Source organism: Garra rufa, chromosome 8 (assembly GCF_049309525.1).
Source record: "Garra rufa chromosome 8, GarRuf1.0, whole genome shotgun sequence".
Classification (NCBI taxonomy): Eukaryota; Metazoa; Chordata; class Actinopteri; order Cypriniformes; family Cyprinidae; genus Garra; species Garra rufa.
The window spans coordinates 19,810,474-19,838,097 of record NC_133368.1 but is presented as its reverse complement, the minus strand read 5'-3'; the positions used below and the strand labels follow the sequence as shown (position 1 = coordinate 19,838,097).

The 27,624-nt window shown below is 41.7% G+C and overlaps 1 protein-coding gene across 1 annotated transcript in view; it reads right to left on the bottom strand.

Annotated features, from left to right (window-relative positions):
• The window catches only part of LOC141340109 (piezo-type mechanosensitive ion channel component 2), a 203,914-nt gene that overhangs the window by 49,059 nt on the left and 127,231 nt on the right, over nucleotides 1–27,624 (bottom strand). The window contains exons 29-35 of the mRNA XM_073845042.1: nucleotides 18,848–18,937; nucleotides 18,637–18,734; nucleotides 18,346–18,455; nucleotides 16,509–17,214; nucleotides 15,756–16,400; nucleotides 15,575–15,667; nucleotides 15,055–15,486 (exon numbers count right to left, since the gene is read on the bottom strand). Of these exons, the coding sequence (XP_073701143.1) occupies nucleotides 15,055–15,486; nucleotides 15,575–15,667; nucleotides 15,756–16,400; nucleotides 16,509–17,214; nucleotides 18,346–18,455; nucleotides 18,637–18,734; nucleotides 18,848–18,937 (2,174 nt within the window). The remainder of the gene's footprint in view (nucleotides 1–15,054; nucleotides 15,487–15,574; nucleotides 15,668–15,755; nucleotides 16,401–16,508; nucleotides 17,215–18,345; nucleotides 18,456–18,636; nucleotides 18,735–18,847; nucleotides 18,938–27,624) is intronic.

Sequence of the window (27,624 nt, the reverse complement as noted above, 5' to 3'; positions counted from 1 at the left end):
GTTGATTGTAATTCTGTGGCTACTCAGTGGCAAAGTTATTTGTTTTCATTAATCCCATTGCAATTGTTGAAATTGTGCAGGACAACATGTAGGTGCTAGTACATCTGAAATTTATGATGTTACAGCATCAACCAGCAGGGCTAACTGGACCATGTTAAGCTGCTCTTTGATCTTAAAGACCAAGCATAAATGCAGAGATTCCTTTGCACAATTCTGTATTAAGTCTGTAACCCACATGTTTGACTACTATATTTTAATCACTCTGTCAATGCAATTATGAGTAATTTTTATATAATTTATAAGAGATAAGTGATATTTTGTGTGTCAGAGTGTGAACTCATTCCCCAAATGTTCTCAGATTTTAATTAATTCTGTGTATCATGTTCCTATTATGAAAATCATCACTAAATTATTTCTGTAAGAAAACTGAGAACCATGTGGACTTTGCTAAAAACTGTTTGCCAAGGCTATTAAAGGTAATAATGTTGTAAATAATTTTGGTTTTGCTTGAATCACCCAGGAAAATGTTTTCCAGAACACTGGATCCCTTTTAGTATCCCCCACAGCACTGATATGTGCATGAATATCGGTCTCCAGTAGTATTTCATTTGTGCCTGGTTTTGGGTGACTTGAGGGTTGCCATGGGGTTGAACTTAATCAAACAGGAAGTCCCTGAACTTCTTATCAAAGTGGAACTTTATCTAGATCTTTACCATTTATTATGGTAACCAGTGGCAAAATACAGTAAGCCACAGAAACTGCAGAAATGTATTTTACAGATTAAATGTCCTATTTAAACTATGGCCTACTCTTAGTTTAGTCTAAGCCAAGGTTCCCCAAATCTTACCCTGGAGGTCCAATGCGCTGCAGAGTTTAGCTCCAACCCTGATCACACTCACCTACCTGTTATTCTCTAATGATCCTGAAGACCTTGATTAGCATGCTCAGGTGTGTTTGATTAGGGTAAAAGCTAAACTCTGCAGGAAAATGGATCTCGAGGTCCAGATTTGATGATCCCTGGTCTAAGCCCTGTCTGGGAAACCAGGCCATGATGTTTTATTAAGTTTAGGGAGTTAAGTGTGAATTTGTGAACTTGCACTTGCTATACTTCATTAATAAGACATTTCTAGTAGGGCTGGACCAGAATATTCGAATATCCGTTCGGTGGGTTGGCATTCGACTTTAAATTTTGAGATTCGAATATTCGTTTTTTTTTTTTTCATACACCTTGCATCCCCCGCGAAACGGTTCTCATTCGGCTTAAATATGAATGAAGAAGATCAGACTGCTGTGCCACTAACACAGAGACAGCAAAAAAAAAAAAAAAAAAAGAGAGAGATTGAGTAATATTTGAGAGACACTATACAGTACAGTCGGGTCCACTTGGTGGAAGCAAAGCTGGGCTGTGACTGTCGCAATGACAATAGCGCCTCCGCGTTTAAATGCACGCAGTAGGCTAAAGCTGACCGCAAAGCCTCAGCAAACATAATTACCATGAATGTGTCGGGGGGAAAAGTAAGGACATATTTGAATTATTTATTAATAAACTAGTATTTGAAACAAAGATGAAGTTGACGATCCTGACTCGCCATTTGCTCATGAACTCGCCTTTAATACCTAAATGCATATTTATGGATTAGGCCTATAGCTAATGAAAGAGTTTTGTTTTCGATTTTAATTATTTAAATTATTTTTTTTACAGTTTCGGATGATATATTAGTCTTACCTTTATGAGCAAAAATGAAGTTTCACATAGCGCTGGCGCTTCCATGTTCTGCAAAGCGTGCTTCAGCTTTACTCTCTGCACAAACGATTGGATATGAGCCTAATAGCACACTTTTTTATCTAGGTTAAACGATTCAACTAATATTGTGATATGCTTTAAGTTTTTTATATCTATGGATTTTAATTGAAATCGTGATGACTTGGTCGTTACTTTAAAAAACAAAAACTTATAATGTTTGAGCCTAATTTATTTTGGGTTTCAAAATCATATACATAGGCTATGTATTTTATCCCAGACAGCACACATACGTCGGGCCGACGTCGGCCCGTGAACAGAACGTCGGCCTCATAAACTCTAGATCTAAAAAGGATCGGCCAGGCGTAGGCGGGTGTAATTCAGTCACTGCTCTATTTTGCCAGCTCATCAAACATCGGCTCTGAGTCGGCTCACGACAGAAGGCCGATGCCGCACTTTTCTGTTTGAATTTGTACGGTTATTCGTCTCTTAGCAACCCACCAGAAAGATGGCTACACCTCCGGCGACATCCGTGGCTTTCAGGTAAGTTTTCACTTGAGTTAAATTGGAAAAAATATATTATTTTGTTAATTCCGTGACACTTTATAACTAATAAGGCGCTTGGTGCACTGTAGTACAGGTAAAAAGACTTTGCCTTGAGCCCAACTTGAGAATTGGGCTCATTTCCAAATAACTTTTACTTGTTAAGCTAACGTTAACGGATTACTGTGTTTCCAGTAGTTTTTCTGAGGGGATGAGCTAACGATAGACGCTGAGCAGCAAAAAGCTTAGTTCAGAGTTTGTTTTTAGTTTTTATTTCAATAGTGTTACACTGCTTTGTCCTAACTAACGTTTTTCATCGTGTTTTTCACTGTTTCAGGCTGCCAGAAAGTCTCCGTCTCTACGGTGAGCCATGCTAACGTTATTGTTGCGGTTCCTTTTTAAACTAAAAATCTGTTTTAAATTCATGATTGGATAATGATTAAATGAAACTAGATTAATAATGTAAGGATTCAATTCTAGATGTTTACTTTTGTAAATACTGCGTGACTTTGACGTACTTTAATTTGTTGAATGTCTAAGTTTACGCTGGAGAGGTTGCCATGGAAACGGGGCTGCAGCAAGACACCTGACACGAAAACTCCGTCTCTCTGTGCTGTTGTCGTCGCTGCTTTTAGGTAAGTTTAGTGCTTAAAATCACACAAGTATTACATATAACTGTTCCTTACTTGTAATTGACTCGTTTCTGTTGAATATTTACTTCGTAGAAATGGTTTAATGTCTTCGAAAAAGTTCGTTAGCATCTCACAGATGAGGTATGCTAACTCTAGAGATTGAGCTCTTGTTTATGAAACTTTTTTTATTTATTTTTTTTGCTGACAGCAGGGCTTAAAGTATTCCGGCACCGTGCCGGATCTCCGGCGTGCGGCCGTGAGAGAAAAAATATATATATATTTTTAGAGCCTGCGCATGCGGTTCAATATTTTCGAGACAATTTATTTCACCTACCAATCATATGAGAGGAACGCAGCCTTAACTAACATTACAAGCCTATCAGAAGCACAGAAGGGCGGGTCCTTGCAACACAGTATGATTGACACCCATACGTCAATGTCACGTTAGCGTTGTCAGAGGAAAAAAAATGGAGCGCAAGTTTATGAAGCCTGGGGATGATGTCCTAGCAATAGTAAAAGGACTCAAAATTAATTGGCGCTGGACGTGGATTGAAGAAAGTAGAGATCATGGCGAGCCTTTTGGCAGTTGGTGCAAGAAACTAAGAGAGCCCGGGGCTTATTTCTGCACGATTTGCTCGAGGAAGCTACAGCAGCGGTAAGAAAGTGCTTGCTCGTCATGATTTAGGCTGTATCCGAAACCGCCCCCTATACCCTATTTCCTACATTAGTCCACTCATTCAGTTCACTTGAAGGAATGAATGAAAACGAGTGAGTGAATTCGGACACTAAGGGCACCGGAAGGACTGCCGCTTTTGCATAGTGTGTTAACTGTTTAATCATTTCAAATGGGCAGCTCCAGTAGTAAGATTAAATGATTTATCTTGAACTCTGTCACGGAAATTATGTATAAACCCTAGTTAAACAATTTAATAATCAATTCACAATGAACGTGTAACTGTTGTACGCTGTAATACGCAGTGGACGAGCGCATTGTAAAATGAACGGATGGATGATTCAGCTGCGGGCGCCATCTTCTGGTGAGACGCGGATCGTGAATTCAATCGGCACGTGACTCTCACAGTGCATTATGGCAGTGGTTCTCAAACTTTTTTGGTCGCGCCCCCCTTTAAACCTTTAAAAAAAATCTGGCGCCCCCCTCCCAAAAATACCTATCCCACCTAAGACTAATAAATGATTTTACTAAGCTTAATGAAAAATTAATGCTTTCTTAGTTCAAAAAAAAAAAAAAGGAGAAAAACACATGCAACACTTGAAATAAAATAGCTTAATTAAAAAAAAATAGCACAGGGAGAATAACTGTTATTATTATAATTATCTATGTTATTTATTTATTCATATATTTTTTTGTAGGATTCATGCTGTCCTAAGGCATAGCAGGGCTTGAAATTAACTTTTTTTTACAGTGCTACCACGTAAAAAAAAGTTTGAGCACAAAAAAAATATAGGAGCACCCAATTTATTTTTAGTAATGTGTCGATCTTGATTCTTCATGGCTGATTCTGGTTGCAGATGTTTTACAAGCAAATGGGCTGATTCTGAAAGCCTTTTTTATATTTATTTTACGCCTTAAGCAAGGGACAGGAATTAATTAAAATATGAGTACATGAAGAAGATGTTTATTTTCTCTATTTTTAAAGAATCTACAGTATAAATAGCAAAACATAAACAACACAGTTCTTTCTTAGTCTTGTAGACAATAAATGCAGCTTTGAAGCCCTGCATTGAGTTTTTGAATGACCAGCCCCTGCCTGGGTCTGTGCTAATTCATCTATGGTTTTCTCTTCTCTTTCACACACCGATCCATCTCCCGTTCATTACGTCCTTTGGCTGTTTACGTTTATTTTTCTGCTGATGGCCCGCGCCCCCCCCCCTGCAATACTCATGCGCCCCCCACTTTGAGAACCACTGCATTATGGGTTATCTCTAGCTGTTGAGTGTTCATCGGTTGTACACTCGTTTTTGCAATGCGTTGTGGGATTGAACGAGTGCACTCAAGAATGCCCCCCCCCCCCCCTAAAAAAAAATATGTTCAGGCTCAGGATTTTTATTTACTTTAACCCCTGTGACAGATTGTCTGTGGGTTATTGGTAGTAGGCTCATTTATTGAACCTAAATGGCTGAAAACAAGGGAAAATGCTTCTTGATCTTGTAAGGTAAACACATACTGACAAAATATGTTCTTTCAGGAGGACAGAAATAAAGCCTCCACAACAGAAGGGAAGCTCCAAGGTTTCAAAATGTCTGAATAGAGCTGCTGACAGAAGCAGGAAATACAGGTGAACCGAAGAAGCTCATAAAAATAACTTAATATGCATTTTTCACACAATATATTTAACCTATATAACCATGTGTCTGTTAAATTATTTTGCTAAATTAAATATTTATTTATTATAGTAATTTTAAGAAGCTTTTCACATCCAAATGTAACTACTTAACACTAAAAACATATTGTTATATAATTGTAATATATTATGTATTCTTTTTTTCTGCATTGTACCTGTACTTTAACTTGTTTAACCTTCTAATAAACCAGCAACTGCATACTAAATATTGTGGTCTCTGTGACAAATGTTTTGTTCCTAGATTCTTCCATGATGATGGCCTGTGGCACATCAGCAGACTCAGAGTGAACCTTCTTCTCCAAAGTGCTGTAAACCAATGATCTAGTAAGTAAAATATCAAACATACACTACTGTTTCGTAAGTTTTGGTATGGTAAAGTTTCTTCTGCCCACCACAGCTTTGTGTATTTTGATAAATAATACAGTTAAGCATATATTGTAAATTTAATATAATTTAAAATGATTGTTCTCTATTTTAATATAGTTAGAGAACTAATTTATTTCTGTGATGCAAAGCTACATTTTCAGTATCTTTACTCCGGTCTTCAGGGTCACATGATCCTTCAGAAATCATTAATCATGTGTTTGAGTTTAAGCAAGAGGATATTTTGATGAATAAAATTTATTTATTTATTTATTTTTTATTTTTTCATTTACAGCATTTATTTAGTTTCCTTTAACTTTTGATAATTGATAATGACAAGACATTGATAATTAGAAATTAAAAATGTTTTTTCAGCAGCAAATCACCAAATTAGATTGATTTCTGAAGGATCATGTCACACTGAAGACTGGAGTAAAGATGCTGAAAATGCAGCTTTGATAAAAAGAAATTAAGTTCACAATATATTCACAAAAATCTGTTAATTTGTAATAATATTTTACAATATTATTGTTTTCACTTCATTTTTGATCAAATAAATGCAGCCTTGGTGAGCAGAAGTGTCTTATTTCAAAGACGTAAACTTTTGAAAGGAAGTGCACATTACAGTTATGATGTACCTCCCACTTATAGGGCTAGTTCACCTAAAAATAAACATTCTGTCATTAATTACTCACGCTCATGTTGTTCCAAACCCGTAAGACCTCCTTTCATCTTCTGAACACAATTTAAGATATTTTTGATAAAATCCAAGAGCTTTCTGACCCTGCATAGACAGCAAGGGTACCACCAAGACAGAGACGGGTTCATCTGTGGTTCAACTGTAGTTTTATGAAACTCTGAGAGTAATTTTGTGAACAAAAGAAACTAAATTTGTATTCTCGTAGCATCATAAAATGAAGGTTGAATCGCTGATGTCACATGGACTGTTTTAATAATGCTTTTACTACCCTTCTGTGTCTTGACCGTGTCAGGGCCCTTGCTGTATATGCAGGGTCAGAAAGCTCTCAGATTTCATCCAAAACATCTTAATTGGTGTTTTTAAGATGAACAAAGGTCTTACAGTTTTGGAATGACATGAGAGTGAGGAATTAATGACAGAATTTTCATATTTTGGTGAACTAACCCTTAAAATTATACTGTGGCATATGTAGTCCATTCCGTGTCTGTTCCCTGAATACTGAGGGCAAATAATATATTTACCAAGGGTTCTATAAAAATTCTTATTGTGATTAAACCAGATCACAATAAACACAAATACGGGCAACAGCAGCGATAGTACTTGGCCTGTAATGAGGTTACAAAACTCTGGACTATTGATAATAGTGAGAATGTATCAAAGTCCACTAAAGTATATAAGCACATTTTTTGTATTTTATTCCTTAACTTTAAAATAGTCTTCCTGATAATGTCCAAGGGTCAGGTACAATCTTTTTGTTTAAATTAAATAAAAATAAACATTTTTAGCCAAGCATTCACATAACACATCTCAAAACATTGCACTACAATTATATGTAATTTAAATAAATCATCCTTTGTCTGAAATAATATGAAAAGCTGCTATGCTAATCTTTCTCCTTTTGCTTTCCTGTTTCTTTCTCTGGATGCCCCTCCCAAGGTTACCAGAGGTTACACCAGTTCAAGATCGAATCCAGCCTTACTTGTGAAGACTTCAGAAGACGGCGACACTCAAGTTTTCAGATGATGCCAGCTGTACATGGACATACAAAACTGTGAAATATTATCCTTATATTGCCTTTAAGGGTATACATTTTCAAGCCGCTTTGTATTATTGCAGTGTTTCTAATATCTGTAAATCTGTTTACCTATAAATCCTTTTTTACTTATAAGCAACACTTTGCAGGATGACTCATAATGAAATGATGAATTTTGACAAAAACACTTTTTGCATCAACAAAATGACAAAATACTGTGTTTTCCGTCATGCAGCAGAGTTTTGCTCATAAATAAACTGGGGATCTCTGAGAAATCTTTTACATTAACAACTTTGTAACATACAAAGTGGATTGAAAATTGTTGACCTTACCCTTTAATAATGTTAAATGATTGTGTTTAACTGAACACTTCACTGGAGACTTTAGTAAGGTTTTATCATAAAAGATTTTAAAATTTGTATCATATAACTTAAAACATTTTAACTGCTGTAGTGTTTGCTCAGTTTTTATTTTGTGTTCATGTAGCTCTTGTAATATTGTACATTGGTTTTTGCCATGAAGATAGATTAGATTCTGATGTGGCAATGAAAATAGATAATTACCTTTATCTTTGAGATTCTGTCATATGGACATTTGTTTGTTGCTAAAAGATCTTTCCCAGTAAGTCTCAGTCACCTCTGATTAAAGTTTTTTTTTTTTTTTTTTTTTTTTACATTGTAACCTTGGAAAAATGCATTTTCTGTAAACCTACTTTGAAATGATAAGTATTATGAAATGTGTATATAATTATAGATCAGTTAACCATGTTAACCATGTTTTTCAATAGCAAAACTGTAGCAACTATAAGTGTAGTAAACAAGTTTTTTTTTTTTTTTTTTTTTTTTTTTGGTTCATAAGGTTTTGATGCCATGGTTCTACTATAGTTGAATTGTAGTAATACTAAAGTAAAACTGTGGTAAGCATGACTGTAGTAACCATAGTTTTTTAAAATCATAATAAATGTGGTTGCTATGGTTTTACTGCAAATACTATAGTAATGGTTAGTTTTGTACTTACTGTGGTTTTAATGCAACAGTCATTGTTAAACGGTTATTGTAGTAAAAAATATTGATTTAGTTTTTACTATGGTTTTACTGCAAATGCTGTGGTTAATCTTTGAAAGAGTGAATGATTCTCATTTGTATGTCACGTTTGATACAAATATATCTGATAAATGTAAATGTATTTGTATGTTTAATGTCTGCCTTGAAAATGTTAATAAACAAGCAACCGTTATTGAGAGTGGTGTCGTGTGTATTGTTTTATTATAAACCAGCGGCTCCTGCCGCGGGTGGTACGTGAGAATAGGAATGAGCGAAACGCCGGTGAACCGCGCCCACGCCGAGCAGCGGGGATTTAAAGCTGCATCGGCCGAATGTCGGCCGGAGAGCATTTGCGATCAAATGCCGACATCGCGGCGACGTCTTGCCGATTAGCAAACGACCTCGGAGCGACATCGCGCCGATGGAATTTTGTAAGTCGGGACGACGTCGGCCCAACGTATGTGTGCTATCTGGGATATATAGGCTTATATACACAAACGTTATATATAATGTATATATGTGACCCTGGACCACAAAACCAGTCATAAGGTAAAATCTTACAAAACTGGGATATATACATCATATGAAAGCTCAATAAATAAGCTTTCTATTGATGTATAGTTTGTTAGGTGTCACGTATTGGTCGTCTTGTCATCATGAACTCTTGCACACACATTCTGGACTGCAATTCCCATAAGCCACTGCACCAATCATTGCACACAGCTGCTCCTCATTTCCCACTGCACTGATTGCTGCACACATCTGTTTCACATTGACTCTCATGCATTTAAGCCACTCACACACACAGCTCTTGGCGAAGTCTTATTGTTCCGTATGGTCTGTATTTCCGAGCGTTTCTTTCCGTGTTTGTTTTCCCGTGTGTTTGATTCCTGGACTCCCTCCCGTGTTTGATTCTTGCTGCCAGCCCTGACCTTTCTGCCTGTTTTTTGACGACGATTTCTGCCTGCCCCTTTGTGTTTGTTTGAATAATCTGCTGCAAATGGATCCGCACGTCTCTGACCCTCCTTGTGACAGAAGACTTCGCCGCTACAAGGATCCAGCAGCGAGTATGGTGTCATCCGGTTCCAGCACGAACCTCACTGTACAGATCATGCGTCTCAAGCAGGGTGAGCGGACTATTGAGGAGTATGCGATGGACTTCATCGAATTGGCTAATCAGTCTACTATGGATGATGGATGCCTAATGATTTTTTTCCGTGGAGGACTCTTAGAGCCATGGGCTTCACTCATGCCCATGATTGAACCTAATTGGACCTTGCAATATTATATGGATCTTGCTCTTTTGTTGTGTGGCTCTCCTTTTACTGTGGGAATTGTGGAGCAGGACCATCTTCCCACAGTAAGTTCCAGCTCAGAGCCACAGCATAAGATGTCTGCCAACCCAGAGCCTGTTCACAAGATGGCCGCCCCTCCTGAGCCTGTTCACAAGATGGCCGCCCTTCCTGAGCCTGTTGCCAGGATGGCTTCTGTTCCTGAGTTCCCGGCCAAGATGGCTGCCTCGCATGAGTCTGTAAGCAAGATGGCCTTCCTTCTAGAGTCTTTTCACAAGATGACCTCCCTTCTAGAGTCTGTTCGCAAGATGGCCGCCCTTCCAGAGCCTGTTTGCAAGATGGCCACCTTCCCAGAGTCTCCGCTGGTTCCGCCAGGCCTTCCAGAGTCTCCGCTGGTTCCGCCCGGCCTTCCAGAGCCTCCGCTGGTCCCGCCCGGCCTTCCAGAGTCTCCGCTGGTCCCGCCCGGCCTTCCAGAGCCTCCGCTGGTCCCGCCGGCCTTCCAGAGTCTCCGCTGGTTCCGCTCGGCCTTCCAGAGCCTCCGCTGGTTCCGCCCAGCCTTCCAGAGCATCCGCTGGTTCCGCCCAGCCTTCCAGAGCATCCGCTGGTTCCGCCCAGCCTTCCAGAGCATCCGCTGGTTCCGCCCAGCCTTCCAGAGTCTCCGCTGGTTCCGCCCGGCCTTCCAGAGCTTCCGCTGGTTCCGCCCGGCCTTCCAGAGTCTCCGCTGGTCCCGCCCGGCCTTCCAGAGCCTCCGCTGGTCCCGCCCGGCCTTCCAGAGCCTCCGCTGGTTCCGCCCGGCCTTCCAGAGCCTCCGCTGGTTCCGCCCAGCCTTCCAGAGCATCCGCTGGTTCCGCCCAGCCTTCCAGAGCCTCCACTGGTTCAACCCAGTCTTCCAGAGCCTCCGCTGGTTCCATCCAGCCTTCCAGAGTCTCCGCTGGTTCCGCCCGGCCTTCCAGAGCTTCCGCTGGTTCCGCCCAGCCTTCCAGAGTCTCCGCTGGTCCCGCCCGGCCTTCCAGAGCCTCCGCTGGTCCCGCCCGGCCTTCCAGAGCCTCCGCTGGTTCCGCCCGGCCTTCCAGAGCCTCCGCTGGTTCCGCCCAGCCTTCCAGAGCATCCGCTGGTTCCGCCCAGCCTTCCAGAGCCTCCACTGGTTCAACCCAGTCTTCCAGAGCCTCCGCTGGTTCCATCCAGTCGTCCTGAGATTCCTGTCTGCCCGGTTCCGGTCACGGAGGCCATGCATGGACCCTCCCTGCTGCTCCAGTCCCGCCACCTCTGTCTCCTGACAGTCCCTCTGCTCACCCACATCCCACCTTCGGTGCAGAGGACTTGCCGTGGGACTGCCAGTCTCCATCAGTGTCCAGACTGAAGGATCCCTCACCATCACCTCCAGTCTCAGAGTCCTGGACTCCACCTTGGCCCTCCGACCTTGCGGCTCCACCCCGGCTCTGTGCTCCCTCGTCTCCGTTGTCGGCCGTCGGCCCACCAGCTCCTCCGGGCTCCATCATCTCTCCGGCTCCGCCCCGGTCAGTCGTCGCCCCACCTTCGCCTCTGGACTCTACTCATCCGGCTGGACCTCCTCCCTCCCGTGGGCACAGCCTCGATCCTCTGTCACTCCGGCTCCGCTGCGTACCTCCGGACCTCCATCTCCGCCGGGGTCGCCAGAGCCTTGGGTTCCGCCTTGGCCCTCCGGATCCTCGGTGTCACCTAGGATCGTCGACTCTCCGGTTCTCCCTCGGGCTCCACCGGCTCCACCTCCGTCGGTCGGCCCCATGCAGGAGCCAACCCTTCCTCCGCCATGGCTTCTCCCTCCGTCGGCTCCGCCGCAGTTCATAGTTCCAGTACCCCCACATGGACCTGGCCCTCCATCCCTCCCCCTGTTCCGGGTTTCATTAGGTGGTTAGAGCGTCTGGAAGCCACTCCTTGGGGAGGGGCTCTGTCACGTATTGGTCGTCTTGTCATCATGAACTCTTGCACACACATTCTGAACTGCAATCCCCATAAGCCACTGCACCAATCACTGCACACAGCTGCTCCTCGTTTCCCACTGCACTGATTGCTGCACACATCTGTTTCACATTGACTCTCATGCATTTAAGCCACTCACACACACAGCTCTTGGCGAAGTCTTATTGTTCCGTATGGTCTGTATTTCCGAGCGTTTCTTTCCGTGTTTGTTTTCCCGTGTGTTTGATTCCTGGACTCCCTCCCGTGTTTGATTCTTGCTGCCAGCCCCGACCTTTCTGCCTGTTTTTTGACGACGATTTCTGCCTGCCCCTTTGTGTTTGTTTGTTTGAATAAACTGCTGCAAATGGATCCGCACGTCTCTGACCCTCCTTGTGACATTAGGATAGGACAATATTTGGCCGAGATACATCTATTTGAAAATCAGGAATCTGAGGGTGCAAAAAAAAACAAAATACTGAGAAAATCACCTTTAAAGTTCTCCAAATTAAGTTCTTAACAATGCATATTACTAATCAAAAATTACATTTTGATAGGTTTACAGTAGGAATTTTACAAAAAATCTTCATGGAACATAATCTTTATTTAATATCCTAATGATTTTTGACATAAAAGAAAAATCAATAATTTTGACCCATACAATGTATTTTTGGCTATTGCTACAAATATACCCCAGCGACTTAAGACTGGTTTTGTGGTCCAGGGTCACATATATTTATTTATAAATAATTTAGATATAAAAAATTTATTTATATATAAGCACCGCGCCATTTTTTCGTTCTTTTATGTAAATAGCCTACCCTTTACGGTGTCAGTAATTACTGTGCTGCTAATTTCTGATTTAGGAGTGATTTGTTTGTTAAAAAATGTTAGGCTACCTTATTAAAAGTATTGCTCTTAACAGACCTGTGTGTTTTGTATCACTAGCGCAGTGTCCGTTCATGAAGCATATAAGATCTGCCTGCGTGATGCGCGCCGATCCAACTAGCAATGTTCTATTACAATTTATTAATTCTGAACGTGTTGTGTCCATATTGCACCAAAATGCAACACTGCACTCCCTTGGGTCCACAGCAAAAATCGTTTGGATGAACGGTTCTCGACATAATAAAAATGCAAACAGAAAGACATACAGAGATTCCTGCCTTTATTAGAGAGAAGAATATGTTCAGCCCCTCCCATTGAAGCTTCAAATATTCGATGTTGATTACTACCGAAGCTTCGAAGCTCAAAAAATGGTATTCGAACCAGCCCTAATTTCTAGTACATTTACTGTACTGAATTAAGTAATTTTAAAGTCTAAAGATAAGACATGAAAAAAAACCCTAGGGAGTTAAAATCAAGTCTCAAGTCATAATTAAATTAAATTAAAATATCCCCAAGGTGTCTGTTAGAAGATACAGCGTGGGTTCCCTTGAGTGGGAACGTCTTGGGTAACCATGGTACACCTAGAGCAGGGGGTCAGACTCCAGTCCTGGAGGGCCACAGCCCTGCAGAGTTTAGATGCAACTCTAATTAAACACACCTGATCCAACTAATAACGTCCTTCAGGCTTAATTAAAAACTGCATAGTATATGTGTTGGAGCAGGGTTGGAACAAAACTTTGCAGTGCTGCGGCCCTCCAGGAACTGAGTTTGACAACCCTGACCTAGAGGGAGGGAACGAGACACTGCGTCCCCTTGCCATGCCTTCAGCCTGTCTATTTACGTCTCCTTCAGATGACTAAGTTGATGAGATATTCAGCAGGTGCTCTTATATACTTCCGATGGCCTTGATGTCACCAACTCGAAATATGATTGGTTATAATAACAGTTTCATTGCTATTTATTTTAAGCTACTGGCTCCTGCACAGTTGATTCTGAAGGCTTCAAGACAGATATTTTTTTTTTTACCCTGGCAACACGTGATGTCAGCCTCTGGCTGAAAAAAAAAAGATTGAATAAAAGCTCTAACATAAACATACACTACTGGAAATGGCACAGCCAAGACAAAAGCTATGAAATTAATATAATAGACTATTGGAAATAATTTAATGGTAACACTTTACAATACGTGCACACAAATAAGCATTAATTCATGCTTAATTAATGCACAGATAATCATGAGTTAATGTATAATTAATGAAGAACTAAACAATTTATTAATGATTACTACATTAGCAACTAATGAACATTCTGTATGATTCATAGATTAAGTAATCAATAAATTGTTATTATTTAATTGTGCCATAATGTATTCATTCCCTAATAACTTATTTTATTAACTAATAGTGTAAATTCATGTGCTAGTTACCACAGTGGTCAAAGCTATGTACTTCAACTTCCAGTTGTCTGCTTTAATTACTCATTAGCTAATGATTTGCAAAAATATCATTATGTTATGACTTTACTTATTGAGGCACAAAACTATTAACTAATTGTTAAGTAATATGCCATTGTGGTTATGATGCAGAATTAGTCAGTCATGTGCCTTAATGTGTTGAAGCCATGCATTTAAACTTCCAGTTGTCTGTTTAAATTAATCATTAGCTAATGATTTGCAAAGATATCATTATGTTATGACTTTACTTATTGAGGCACATAACTATTAACTAATTGTTAAGTAAAATAGTTATAGCTAATGATTAATTAAAGCAGACAACTGCACATTGAAAAACGAACTCGGTTACTAGCGTAACCTCGGTTCCCTTAGAAAGGGCAACGAGTACTGCGTCGTTAGACGCTATGGGAAAAAGCCTTTTTTCAATCACGCAGTGAAACTGCATGATTATTGGTTCGTGCAGTGCTTTAGAAACGGACCACTAGATCGGCAGCGGTGCTGCACAATCCTATGGCGATGATGCCCGCCATCGCCCGCTGAACAGGGTGGGGTTACACCCTATATAAGCGGTATTTCACCACGGATGCTCAGGTTACTTCGACTGAAGCGACGACTGAGTCGTGCAGCTACCTGGCACGGCTAGCAACGCAGTACTCTTTCCCGTATCTAAGGGAACCGAGGTTACGCTAGTAACCGAGTTCATTCCCTGTGGATACTACACTCGTACTGTGTCGCTAGACACTATGGGAACCAGTACAATCATGCCGTGTCAGGTAGAAGAACGACGGAATATGTACTCCATAAGCATGTAAGGCTCATAGAGCAACACAACACGTCCTACCAAGCACTAACGGGCTAAGCTACAGTGAGGTTATGCCCGGCCCTTAGTAATCGCTCTATGACTTGTACAGATTAGACGCCCCAGGGCTTGAACGTGTCTACGTGCCTCTAGTGCAGTGGCCCCGTACTCCAATGGGACATTGCAGGCCCAATGAAGAGTACGCTAGTACGATAGAGTCAACTATCCATCCAGAAAGTCTCCGCTTCGTAACCGGAAGTTGCGGTTACCAAAGCTAACAAAGAGCTGTTCCGATTTCCAAAACTGGGCAGAATGCTCAATATAAATTCTAAGTGCTCTGATGGGGCAGAGCAGCGCTAATTCCTGGTCCTCATCTGATGGAGGAAGAGCAGAAAGCGTAACCACCTGTACTCTGAACGGAGTGGAGAGCACTTTAGGCGTATATACCAGCCTTGGTTTCAGGACGACCTTAGAGTCGTTAGGCCCGAATTCTAGGCATGCGGGGCTTACAGAAAGAGCCTGCAGGTCTCCTACACACTTGACTGATGCTAGCGCCAAGAGCAAAACAGTCTTTAGCGAAAGGATTCGGATATTGGCCGTTTGCAGCGGCTCAAAGGGCGGGCCCCTGAGGGCCCTCAACACAGTAGGCAAGTCCCACATAGGGACAGTGAGGGAGCAAGGCGGATTCAGCCTCCTGGCTCCTCTCAAGAAACAAACAATCAAGTTGTTCTTGCCAACTGATTGTCCTGCAATAGGGTCATGAAAGGTCGACATGGCTGCCACATAGACCTTGAGCGTGGATGGAACATCCCTTGTCCAGCAGCTCCTGCAGGAAGGCCAGAATTGACGATAAGTCAGCAGTGGGCGGGTCTAGCCTGTGGTCTACGCACCAAGCGGAGAACACTGACCACTTACGGGCATAGAGACATCTTGTAGATGGGGCTCTAGCCTCTAAAATAGTGTTCATCACATGCTCTGGGAAGTTTAGAAATAGGTGTAGGTCCCACAGCTCGGGTCTGGGGTGCCATATTGACCGGTTTGCTTGAGAGAGGAGGTCCTGTCTCAGAGGAATGGGCCAAGGGGCTGCTGCAAGCAGCTGTGTCAGTTCTGACACCCAATGCTGGTTCCTCCAGAGAGGGGCTACCATCAGCACCCTGCTCTTCTGCTCCCTGATTCGCCTGATTACCTGTGGAATCAGAGCAATCGGGGGAAAGGCACAAAGGAGGAGGTCGGGCCAGTCGTGGGCCAATGCATCCTTGTCCTTTGAATAGTAAATTTGGCAGTGAGAGTTGTCTTCTGAGGCAAAAAGGTCCACTTCGGCCTTGCCAAAGATCTCCCAAATCCTCTGAACCATCTGCGGATGGAGCCTCCACTCTTCTGAGGGGACGTTGCTCCGTCATAACATATCCGCTCCCTGATACAGCTTGCCTGGAACATGAGCTGCTCTTAGCAAGCTCAAGTGTAGCTGAGCCCATTCCAGGAGGCCATGCGCTAGAGCAAGGAGGCGCTTCGAGGAAAGGCCTCCCTGGCATTTCCAAGCAGTTGATGTGAAGTTCTTGTTCCGCTTTCGACCAGAGGCCGAAAGTGGGTCTGCCTTCGCACAGAGCTCCCCGACCTGTGTTGGAAGCATCTGTCGAGATCACCTTCCTTCTGCTGACCATCCCTAGGGCTGCTCCCCTCCTCATTCAGCGATCGTTTAACCAAGGGGCCAGGGCCGTAACACAGGCCTGGTCCACCTTGAGACAGAGGCATCCATGACGCCACACATGGTTGGGCTCCCGTGGTTTCAGCCAGCGCTGAAGGGGCCGCATTCGAAGCAGGCCTAGCTGCAGAGCTGGAGAAGCTGCGGCCATAAGACCTAGCATTCTCTGAAACATCTTGAGAGGGTGAGGGTCTCCTATTCTGAAGGAGGCCACGAGATTCTGTATGGCCTGAGCGCGATCTGTCTTGACTGCCGCTCTCATTTGAACTGAGTCGAGGATTGTCCCCAGGAACGATATGCGTTGACTGGGAATCAACGAGCTCTTGGCAAAATTGACCCTGAGCCCCAGGCATTCCAAGTGGCTGAGGAGGAGGGTCTTGTGCACTTTCAGTTCTGCCTCTGACTGGGCCAAAATGAGCCAGTCGTCGAGGTACTTGAGGATGCGGATTCCTTCTTGTCTGAGACCATCCATGCACTTCGTAAATGTACGGGGAGCCAGGGATAGGGAGGATCCCTGGCTCCTAGAGAGGATACGGAAGAGTTTGGTATCTATCCCGGCTTTTGCATCACTCAGCTCGGACGGCAGCAAGGGGGCGGGGTCAGCAATCGAGCCCGACAGCTCCTCTGCATCCGATGCTGCCAATGACACACTGTCATCAGCATGCTCATCCTCACTTCCCCCAAACGAGACCAGATCACCTACATTGGCAAGGGGATGCTGGTCAGGCTGGGTGAATTAAATGGGAGAAACCTCCCTTTGTGGTGAAAACGAGGCATACGGGACCTAAGCCGACGTAAGCTCGCTTGCCACAGAGCGCTGAAGTCCTTTGCCCCGCTATTTTTTCATCACAGGTTCCTGGGAGGGAGAAAATGGGAGGGCGCAGGGGGCGGGGCTTTCTGAAAAGAAAGCGATCCGCGAGTACAAAGAGGCGAGACTGAAACTCTCACAGTGAGAGCAATCAGCCTCTAATGGTGCGTTCACACCGGACGCGACTTGCGCGAATAAATCGCGCTATTCGCGCTTAGTTGGATGCTTGAACATTTTAGTTTACTCGCGTCATTCGCGTGTGAAATTTACTTCACAACAGACACGAATTTGCGTCATGGGAGGGGCGTCTGCCACTCATCAGCAGGAAAGTAGTTGTAAAATAGGTGAATGAGCTCAATTTGCCAGCTTTACCTTACTTGTAATCTCAATATGTATATATATGTAGGTCAAATTGAGTAAAGAGCATTTTTATTTTAAACTTACCAGATTTTTCTACTTGTGCAAATGGCGCGGCAAACGCTTGAAACACCCAATGCACGCCACTTCATTTGCGCTAGTTGCGCCGCCTCATTCACGTGTTTCGCGCTGTAGGATGGCTATTCGCATCTTTGCATTGACCTAACATGTAAAGATGTCATTCGCGAGAACATTCAGAGAACATGACTTGAACCCATTTTGGTAATTAATACATCAATTTACACTATTAGTTAATAAAAGGGGTTATTAGGGAATGAATACATTATGACATTTTTAACTAATAACAATTTATTGATTACTTAATCTATGAATCATACAGAATGTTCATTAGTTGCTGATGTAGTAATCATTAATAAATTGTTTAGTTCTTCATTAATTATACATTAACTCGTGATTATCTGTGCATTAATTTAACATGAATTAATGCACATTTGTGCACACGTATTGTAAAGCGTTACCAATTTAATACACATTAATGAAAAAAATTTACAATAAAATGTAAGATTCTGATGTTTAGGAAAGCAGAGAAGGCCTTGCTGGCCCTGAGCCCCCACCACTGATAAAAGTGTATAAATGTGGCAGGTACTCCCTGAACCAACCAACCCCCCATACCTGAAAAGCAGTTTTCTTCTTAGGAGAAATGTTGTCTTGTGTCCTGTCCTTTACCTCCTCTTCCTCTTCCTCACTGTCAGTTTCAAACAGATCATAGCCACAGTCCCCATCTGAACATACATGCAGGCACACACACATGTTTTGATGTTCATTAAATATTATTCTGAAGTTTGGTATGGCACAACATATGTAATAAGCACCAGTAAGAAGGTGGTTTCATGGTTCATGGTTCATACCAATGTGCATTTAAAGAACTAAATAATATAAAAATATTTATTTAAAATGGACTACCTTTTTGTTTTGGGCAATATGTGGATTCAGCATCAGCAGTAGATGATGTAACCTTTTTATAAGGATCATTCTCCTGTTTTGACTTGATTTTCTCCATTCTGTGGGACAAGAATGAAATTAGCTTAACACTAACATATACTATTAAAACACATTAAGCATTAGAATTGATCAATGACAAAGAAGAAAAAGAGGAAAGAAAACATCTCCATACTGTTTCTTCAGTATCTCCACAGATTTTTTCTCCATTTCTATTCTTGCTGCCACCTGTTTCTTCACTTTGGCTTCAAACAACTCTGCACCTCTTAAAATAAAGAAAAAATTGATTTAGGCAACCATCCCCTATCTCTGCCGTGGTCCTCCATTTTTTTTGGCTCCACCTTCACACATTTCTATTTTAGATTTTAGTTCATTATTATCCTATTTCTATTTATATATATAATTATATATATAACTCCATGTTGTGGTAATTTACCGCCATCCTAGTCAACTTGGCATCTTCTTAGAAGAGCTGGATGGGCTACTGTCCTCATTTCCAGAGGATGGCAGCCCACTTCTAGTCTTTGGAGACTTTAACATTCACCTCGACAAACCCTATGCTGCAGACTTCCATTCACTCCTAGCTTCATTTGATCTAAAACGCATTATCACTACATACACTCATAAATCTGGCAACCAACTCGATCTCATTTACACACACAATTGTTTTACAGACAACATCTCGGTCAAGCACCTACACATCTCTGACCACTTCTTCATTACACTTAACCTACATCTTGCTACTTATGCACCCCCAACCCCTCTACCTGTTACTTTTAGACAAAACCTATGCTCTCTCTCACCCTCCCACCTTACTTCCTTAGTATCCTCCTCCCTTCCCTCTCCAACCCACTTCTCATCCCTGGATACTAATGCAGCAACTGACACCTTATGCTCCACTCTTACTTCTTGTCTAGATGATATATGCCTTCTCTCCTCCAGGCCAGCACGGGCTGCTCCTTCGAACCCTTGGTTATCCGATGTTCTTCGTGAGCATCGGTCCAAACTTAGGGCAGCTGAGAGAAAATGGCACAAATCTAAGGATCCATCTGACTTGAGTATGTATCAGTCTCTGCTTTCATCTTTCGCTACCCAAGCCCATACTGCCAAATCCTCATACTTCCACAACAAGATCAACAATGCTCCGGACACACGCAACCTTTTCAAAACTTTTAATTCACTGCTCTGTCCCCCTCCACCACCTCCCACCACTTCTATAACAGCTGATGATTTTGCCACATTCTTTACAGACAAAACTACATCTATCAGTAATAAGTTCTCAGCTCCACACACACAGGAGCTAAAACTGACCACACCCACGGCTGATACTCCCCTCTTCTCCTTCCGTCCCCATTCTGAGGCAGAAGTAACCAAACTTCTCCTCTCCAGCCATCCGACGACATGTCCTTTAGATCCCATCCCCTCACACCTTCTCCAAGCAATCTCTCCTACAATCTTACCAGCGCTCACACACATCATCAACTCATCTCTTCTCACAGGCACTTTCCCCACTACATTTAAGCAGGCCCGGGTAACCCCACTGCTCAAAAAAACCTACACTTAACACTTCACTCATAGACAACTACAGACCCGTCTCTCTCCTTCCATTCATAGCAAAAACATTGGAACGAGCTGTTTTCAACCAGCTATCTTTATTTCTCTCACAGAACAATCTATTAGATGCTAATCAGTCAGGTTTCAGGAGTGGCCATTCAACTGAGACTGCGCTACTGTCTGTCACTGAAGCCTTGCGGACTGCAAAAGCTGATTCCAAATCATCAGTACTCATCTTGCTGGACCTATCTGCAGCTTTTGACACGGTGAATCATCAGATCCTCCTGTCCACCCTCTCATCACTGGGCATTACAGGGACTTCACTTGACTGGTTCAAATCCTACCTCTCTGGTAGGTTTTTCAGGGTGGCCTGGGGAGGGGAGGTATCCAAAACTCATCAACTGGTCACTGGGGTTCCTCAAGGATCAGTTCTTGGACCCCTCCTCTTCTCCATATATACCACATCTCTGGGCCCCATCATACAGGCGCATGGCTTCTCCTACCATTGCTATGCTGATGACACACAGCTCTATCTTTCATTCAAACCAGATGATCCATCAGTAGCTGCACGGATCTCAGGCTGCCTGGCGGATATCTCTGCATGGATGAAGGAACACCATCTACAGCTCAATCTAGCTAAGACTGAGCTCCTTGTCTTTCCTGCCACTCCAACTTTACAACATGACTTTTCCATCCAGTTAGGTTCATCAACAATTACCCCCTTTGATGACCAATTGACTTTTAAAGACCACATAGCTAAAACTGCTCAATCCTGCAGGTTTGCATTACACAACATCAGAAAGATCCTAACATAGCATGCTGCACAACTCCTCGTCCAGGCCCTGGTTATGTCCAGGCTGGACTACTGCAATGCTCTTTTAGCTGGTCTTCCAGCATGTACAATCAGGCCTCTACAAATGATTCAGAATGCAGCAGCACAGCTGGTCTTCAATGAGCCCAAGAAGGCCCATGTCACACCTCTCTTCATATCCCTGCATTGGCTACCAGTTACGGCTCGCATCAAATTCAAGGCACTGATGCTGGCATATAGGACAGCCACCGGCTCATCACCTGCTTACCTCCATTCACTACTACGCATCTACACTCCCTCCAGAAGTCTGAGATCCTCTAGTGAAAGACGCCTCATTGTACCACCACCGAGAGGCATGAAATCACTTTCCAAAACATTCTCGTTCAACGTCCCTGCCTGGTGGAATGATCTTCCCACCCCTATCCGGAATGCAGACTCCTTAACTATCTTCAAGCGACTGCTGAAAACCCATCTTTTCGAAAATATTTGACTCAAAAAAAAAAAAAAAAAAAAAAAAACCTTTGTTCTCCTCTCTTTCTTGATCTTCCCTTTCTAGCCTGTACTCATCTAACAACGCCTGATATATGGTATTTTTTGAGCACTTCCTATGTTGATCTGCTTCCTTGAATCACTTGTTGTATTCCCCAATTGTAAGTCGCTTTGGATAAAAGCGTCTGCTAAATGAATTAATGTAATGCAATGTAAATATATATATATATATATATATATATATATATATATATACAGGGTTCGAAATTAACACCCGCCAACCCGCCAAATGCGGGTTAAAAATCATTTTGGCGGGTATTGATGAAAACTTACCAGCCAGTTTGGCCGGTGATGCTTGAGCCAATCATGCAAATCATGTCAGAGACGCTCTGGGTTGTTTGTCCCCTGGACAAACCATTATTGTTCAGTGCGAGTGCCGCATGCTGTAATATGAGCAGTCATTATTCCGTCGTCTCCCGGGTGCTGATAGCGCTCGTGTGCAGGTGATACCTGAACTGCACACATTGCTATCTGGATTTAAACTAAACTCATTTAAGCTTTGCCAGTTTCATCATTTAAGAGCCATAAGACGCAAACCCGCGCGCGCAGTGAGAAGTGAGAAGATCTGTGTGCGCTCATCCGAAGCGAGCAGACCCGCGCCACAGAACGCGCGCAAATATTACTCGCGCAGAAATGTTATTTCGTCCTGCTCCCGCCCGCGATATTTATGTTATGCCCCACTCCCGCCCGCAAAAACCTGCATAAAAGTAACCTATACCCCCGCGGGAAAACAGGTCTCTACTTCATCTCTTGGCTGCATGAAACAAACCCTCGATAGCGCTAATGTAAAGGTACGATCAGAGTAATTGTACTAACAAACTCGCGCGTAATGTATGACACTCTTGTATATCGGAGTCTAGGCACGCGTACTGTAAGTCCGCTATTGATTCACAAACTATTCATGCTTTCGGGGCTCTGATCCATAGTACTTTTGCGTGAAATTTCAAAGTATTTTCGTAGTTGTCAAAATGATTGTCCTGTGAGTGTTTTATAATGAATGCTTAAATGCTTAAAAAATACTCTGAAGTTGTAAAGAATCTCTGAATTAAAGAATTCAGGAGATTTAAATCTGTATATATGTTAAAAAGTTAGAACTGAGCAGAGGGTTTTCTTTTAAATTCAAAAGTATAGTTTTAATTTAAAGTTTGTTTGTTTGAGGTTTTTTATAACATGCATTAGAAGAATAAAAAGGCAAAACAAATGTTTTGGTTAATAAAAAAAGTTTAAAAATAAACACCTTTAGAGGAAATGTCAGGCATAGGGGGGCCTTTGAATAATTGACCCGAGAAGGAGGTGGGCCCCGGCATAGTTTCTGTACCTAAAAACTAATGTTAGTCCTACTTAAAAAAAACCCGAAAAATCTGTTTATTTTATTGCAACTTTACTCTATTGTATTTATTTGTGCTGTTGCTTCTAGTTAGATAGATTATTCGTATTTCTTTACTTTTAATTTTTTTAAACCGTTGCACCCCTAATTTTCACCACGTAAAAATTTGTCTAATGGAAATCCTGATTCAGAAAGTTACCAGCCACTTTGGCTTGTGATCAAAAAAGTTAATTTCGAACCCTGTATATATATATATATATATATATATATATATATATATATATATATATATATACATACACACACATTTTTTTTTTAGTTCTGTATCAGTTCTTATTTCAATGTTGACTGTTATACTTTAATTGAGACTCTCGTTGAGTAGCTGTAATTCTTAACTAACTTGTCTTAGGTCTGGTTCTCCAGTGCAGTCAGAGCCATCGTGGTTTGTGGTCAGAAAAGTCACCTGAGCATAATTTCAGTGTCGGGAGACACAGTTCAACTTAAGTCAGGAGCATAGTGTAATTTATATCACAAGATGCTGAGAAAAAACTTTCTAATTTGATAGTAATCATTTTCAAAGCAAAATGCCTTTTTACATTGAACGTGAAAATTCAGCATAATGACACTTTTATATCGCAACAGTACATAACTAGGAGTGTTTTTGTTTTTTTTTAGACCAGCTGCTGTTCCACTAAAGGGGTGCGAGTGGTGGCGCTGTTTTGAAAACCAATGTAAACAAACACTAAAGAGCGTGAATGCTAAGTTCTTGTTATTACTGGTGTCTGAGAGCAGATTTATTCTCACTTGTTCTTCAGAATATAATTTCTATTAGTTCTGTCAGGAACACTATCATCAAATAACTTGACCAACTAACATTAATGATTAATGTAGCAGATATTGTTTTTTATTATTATTATTATTATTATTTATTTTATGTATTTATTTAATAGGGATAGTGCTCATTAATTAACAGTAAATACTGTAAATAAGCCAGAGTTAGCCTCAGTGGCTAATTTTCATCTGTTGCCCCTTGCTAGATTTTAAAAAGGCAACCATAACCAAAAAGGCAGCATAAATCAGTGGTCTAACTCAACAAGAAATATCCAATGCCAAGTCCTGACTGGACAAGAGGAGGAGTTGGGGATGGAAGTGGGTGATTAGCTCCTGAAAAAGTGATAGCTGCTAAATAATGACTGAAAGGACCTCATAAAGGGAATTACATTTGGCGTCCTATTCCTATAGGTAGACATGGATTAGCTGAGTGTCAGCTGATGCAAGCTTGAATAACATGGCCTGCCAGAACTAACGTAACACTCCATTTCTTCAGTGACTTCTGTGACTTTTGATCTGATCTGAACAGCACTGCCTGTTTTCTTCCATGTGCACAAGTGTTATTAGTCAGAGCGTGTTCACTCTAGATTCTACACATGGAAACAAATATACATATGATTATTGACAATATATTTTCTGAATATTTTTTTTTTTTATCAAAAGCATTGGCTTTTTATTTGAATAATTAAATAAAACGTTTATTTGAAGTTTATTTGAATCATCAGTCTGTCTGGTACAGGGGTCTCCAACTGTACTTTTTTATTTTATTTGAGAGCTACTTTTAAATAATGAAAGTGGCTGAGAGCTATCCATGTTATACAATACTTAAATCTCTTAAATAATGTGTCAATCCACACTGTAATACACAGTATTGTTAAAATGTGCTGGAAATGTTCAAAAAGTACTAATACCCACACTGAAAATAATTTCACCAATTTTTGTCAAAAAACAACAAAAGTAGCAGCACTATGCACATTTTGTTTGCATTAACATAAAAAATATATAAAAAATGACAGCTGGATTTTAAACTGTAATGGGGCTCCACATGACAGCGTAGATTAATCCAATTTAGTTTTCAGTTCATATAGAATGGGGAGAAACGGTGCCTGTGTAATTCACATGCGTATGTTTAGCGCCATTTTATCGCATCGTAATTCTAATGAACGCATATAGATGTTACTGAGGTGAATGTTTGTTTCCTATATACAGACAGATTCTGATATATCGTATTTAATTCAGCCTAAACCACATTTTACTACCTTTATCCTAATGACTGTGCAACGCTGGATAATATAATCCTTACATCATCTTAAAAAGCAGCTACAAATAACAAGAAAAGAACATTTACATTATCAAAGAACTTCATCACTAACTAGTGTAGCCTAGTCTAGTGCGAGGTGCACTTTAAAAAACACTCCCGTTATAATCAGTTTATCTATATACACTGTATGATGAATAAATCTCTTACCCATGCGGCGCGTTAAGGCGATGTGACCACTCTATGCGTGTGTTTATACCACGGCAAGTTTCTGAAGCATCCTAGAACCGACTCTCTGCACTGCATCGCTAAAGTTAGGCACCTTTTTGATAGATAATAATAATCGTCTTGTTATCATCAAAGGCATCAGCAACTGGCGATATCTCTAACTATCGTCGATACACGATACTATCGTCTATCGCCACAAACCTAATCCAATTGATTGATGAATTGTACAAATCGTGGTCAAGACAGTCAGGGTCAAAATACCAGCAAACTGGAATATCCAAGGGCAAGACAAAAATGTAATCCAAAACACAGGTGAGGGTCAATGCAGGCAGCGAAACAATCATGACACAAGAAAACCACCCAAGGTCAAAATCCAAGATAGGAGTCCAAAATAACAAAAGAAACAAGGCAATGAAGCAAGGCAAATGCAATGACAGTGAAACACTGAAGAACCGTGGCCGTGGAGCAATTGCAGACATTAAAGCACTGGAGGACCTAGGACATAAAACAGAAACAAACAGTGAGCAGAGGTCCACCATGTCAGATCCTGAGGAGCATAGAGCCATGGCAGAGCAGGAAGCCACACCGGAGCAGGCAAAGCAGGCAGCCACAGTGAAGCAGGCAGAGCAGGAAACACGGTGGAGCAAAAGATCCCCCGATCAGAGCCAGTGGAGATGGTTGAGCAGGAAGCCAGGGTGGAGCAGGTGACCAGCAATGCAGAGCAGACAGGAGAAAAGATTCCCATAGCATAACGGATGACCACCACAGTTGGGACGATGTTCAACAATGTAGGGCTAACGAGACAGGTGAACTCCAGGGCGGATCAAGCGGGACTGGATCAGATTGTACAAAGAGGTAAACATCAGCCTTAGTGGCCATAACAGGGTGAGCAGAGAGTTCCAGGGTCGCCCTTATGACCATGGCGGGACGATCAGCGGGTTCGGGACCGGCCTTCTTGGCTGGGACATGGCAACCAGAGAGTTCATGGACGACCTTATTGGCCATGACAGAACCGGCAAAGAGTTCATGAATGGCTTCCTTGGCCATTACAGGCGGAGAGTTTATAAACAGGCTCCTTGGCTGTAACATGGCAGGCAGACAGTTCAAAGGTGGCCTCCATGGCCAGTTTGGGACAGGACAAGAGTTAATTGACGGTCTCCGTGACCATTACAGGCCGGATACAGAGTTTCTGACTGGGTGGGAGTGCATTGCTAGATGCCATCATCTCGGGAGGTTCTGCAGTGTCCGCTGCCACCTCTGGAGATATCACAGCAGACACCATCTTCCCAGGAGGTTCTGCAACGTTAGCCGCCACCTCTGCAGTTATCACAGCAGATGCCATCTCCTTGGGAGATTCAGCAATGTCAGCCGCCACCTCTGGAGGCACTAGAGACTCATGGACAGGAGAAGGGTGTTGTTAAATAATTAATTCAGAACTAATTAATTAATTGTAGCCTACCGATTTTTGCTAATTTTAATTTTTGTTTTTAAAGACCCGGCATTAACAAGTGCATTAGATCGTGACAGTGCGTACGTGCATACGAGACAGAGCAAGTGCGGGTTTATGTAGATGCATTTGGAGGATGTGTGTTGGTCCTTAACATATTTTCGATCAGCTTTGTTATGTTAAAAATCGCTCTCATTGATTGCTTACTGCTTAACCCACTCTCTCCAAACGCATTTAATGAGCAGCAGAATGTTTAGAAAGAAAGTATAATATCAGAAATAATACCAAATCAAACAAAATATTATTATGTATTAGCATTATAAACACTATAAACATAGCTATAAGTTAGTTACCCTGACTCCAAAACGAATCATGTAAATGTAACGGTATTCAGAACAGAACAGGAATGAAACAAAATATAAAGTTAAGAAACCAAAACAAAGCGAAACTAAAAATACCAGGTGTTGGGCTCACGTTATATTTGAATGATAAACTGTTATTTATAATATATACTAGGCTTTGTACTGTACGTTCGTATTTCGATGGAAAAAATATATTCTCTTCAGCAAAAATGTCCAGAAATCTTCATATTTAAACTTGTCCAGAAATCTTGTTTTTTGTTCCAAGCTCTGTTCGTTATGGTAAAACCATGAAAAAGGCATATTTGGTGTAGTTTATTTAATCTAATTTAATTAAAATTATTTTGATTTTTTTCTGCTGTTTTTGTATGCCTCATTTATTAATGTAAACGAACTAGTTTGTGTAATTCGTTTGGAGTTCACTGTAATTTGTATTGTGATCGCTAACAACTTCCTTGTTATTATTTCCTCATAATAATAAAATAAGTAAAGATGCGGAAAGTGAAAGCATGCCTTTTATTTGGCTATATAGTGTGATTAAGTGTGTGTTTTTCATGTTGCTGCTGCGGCGGGGGCGGGGCCAATCGG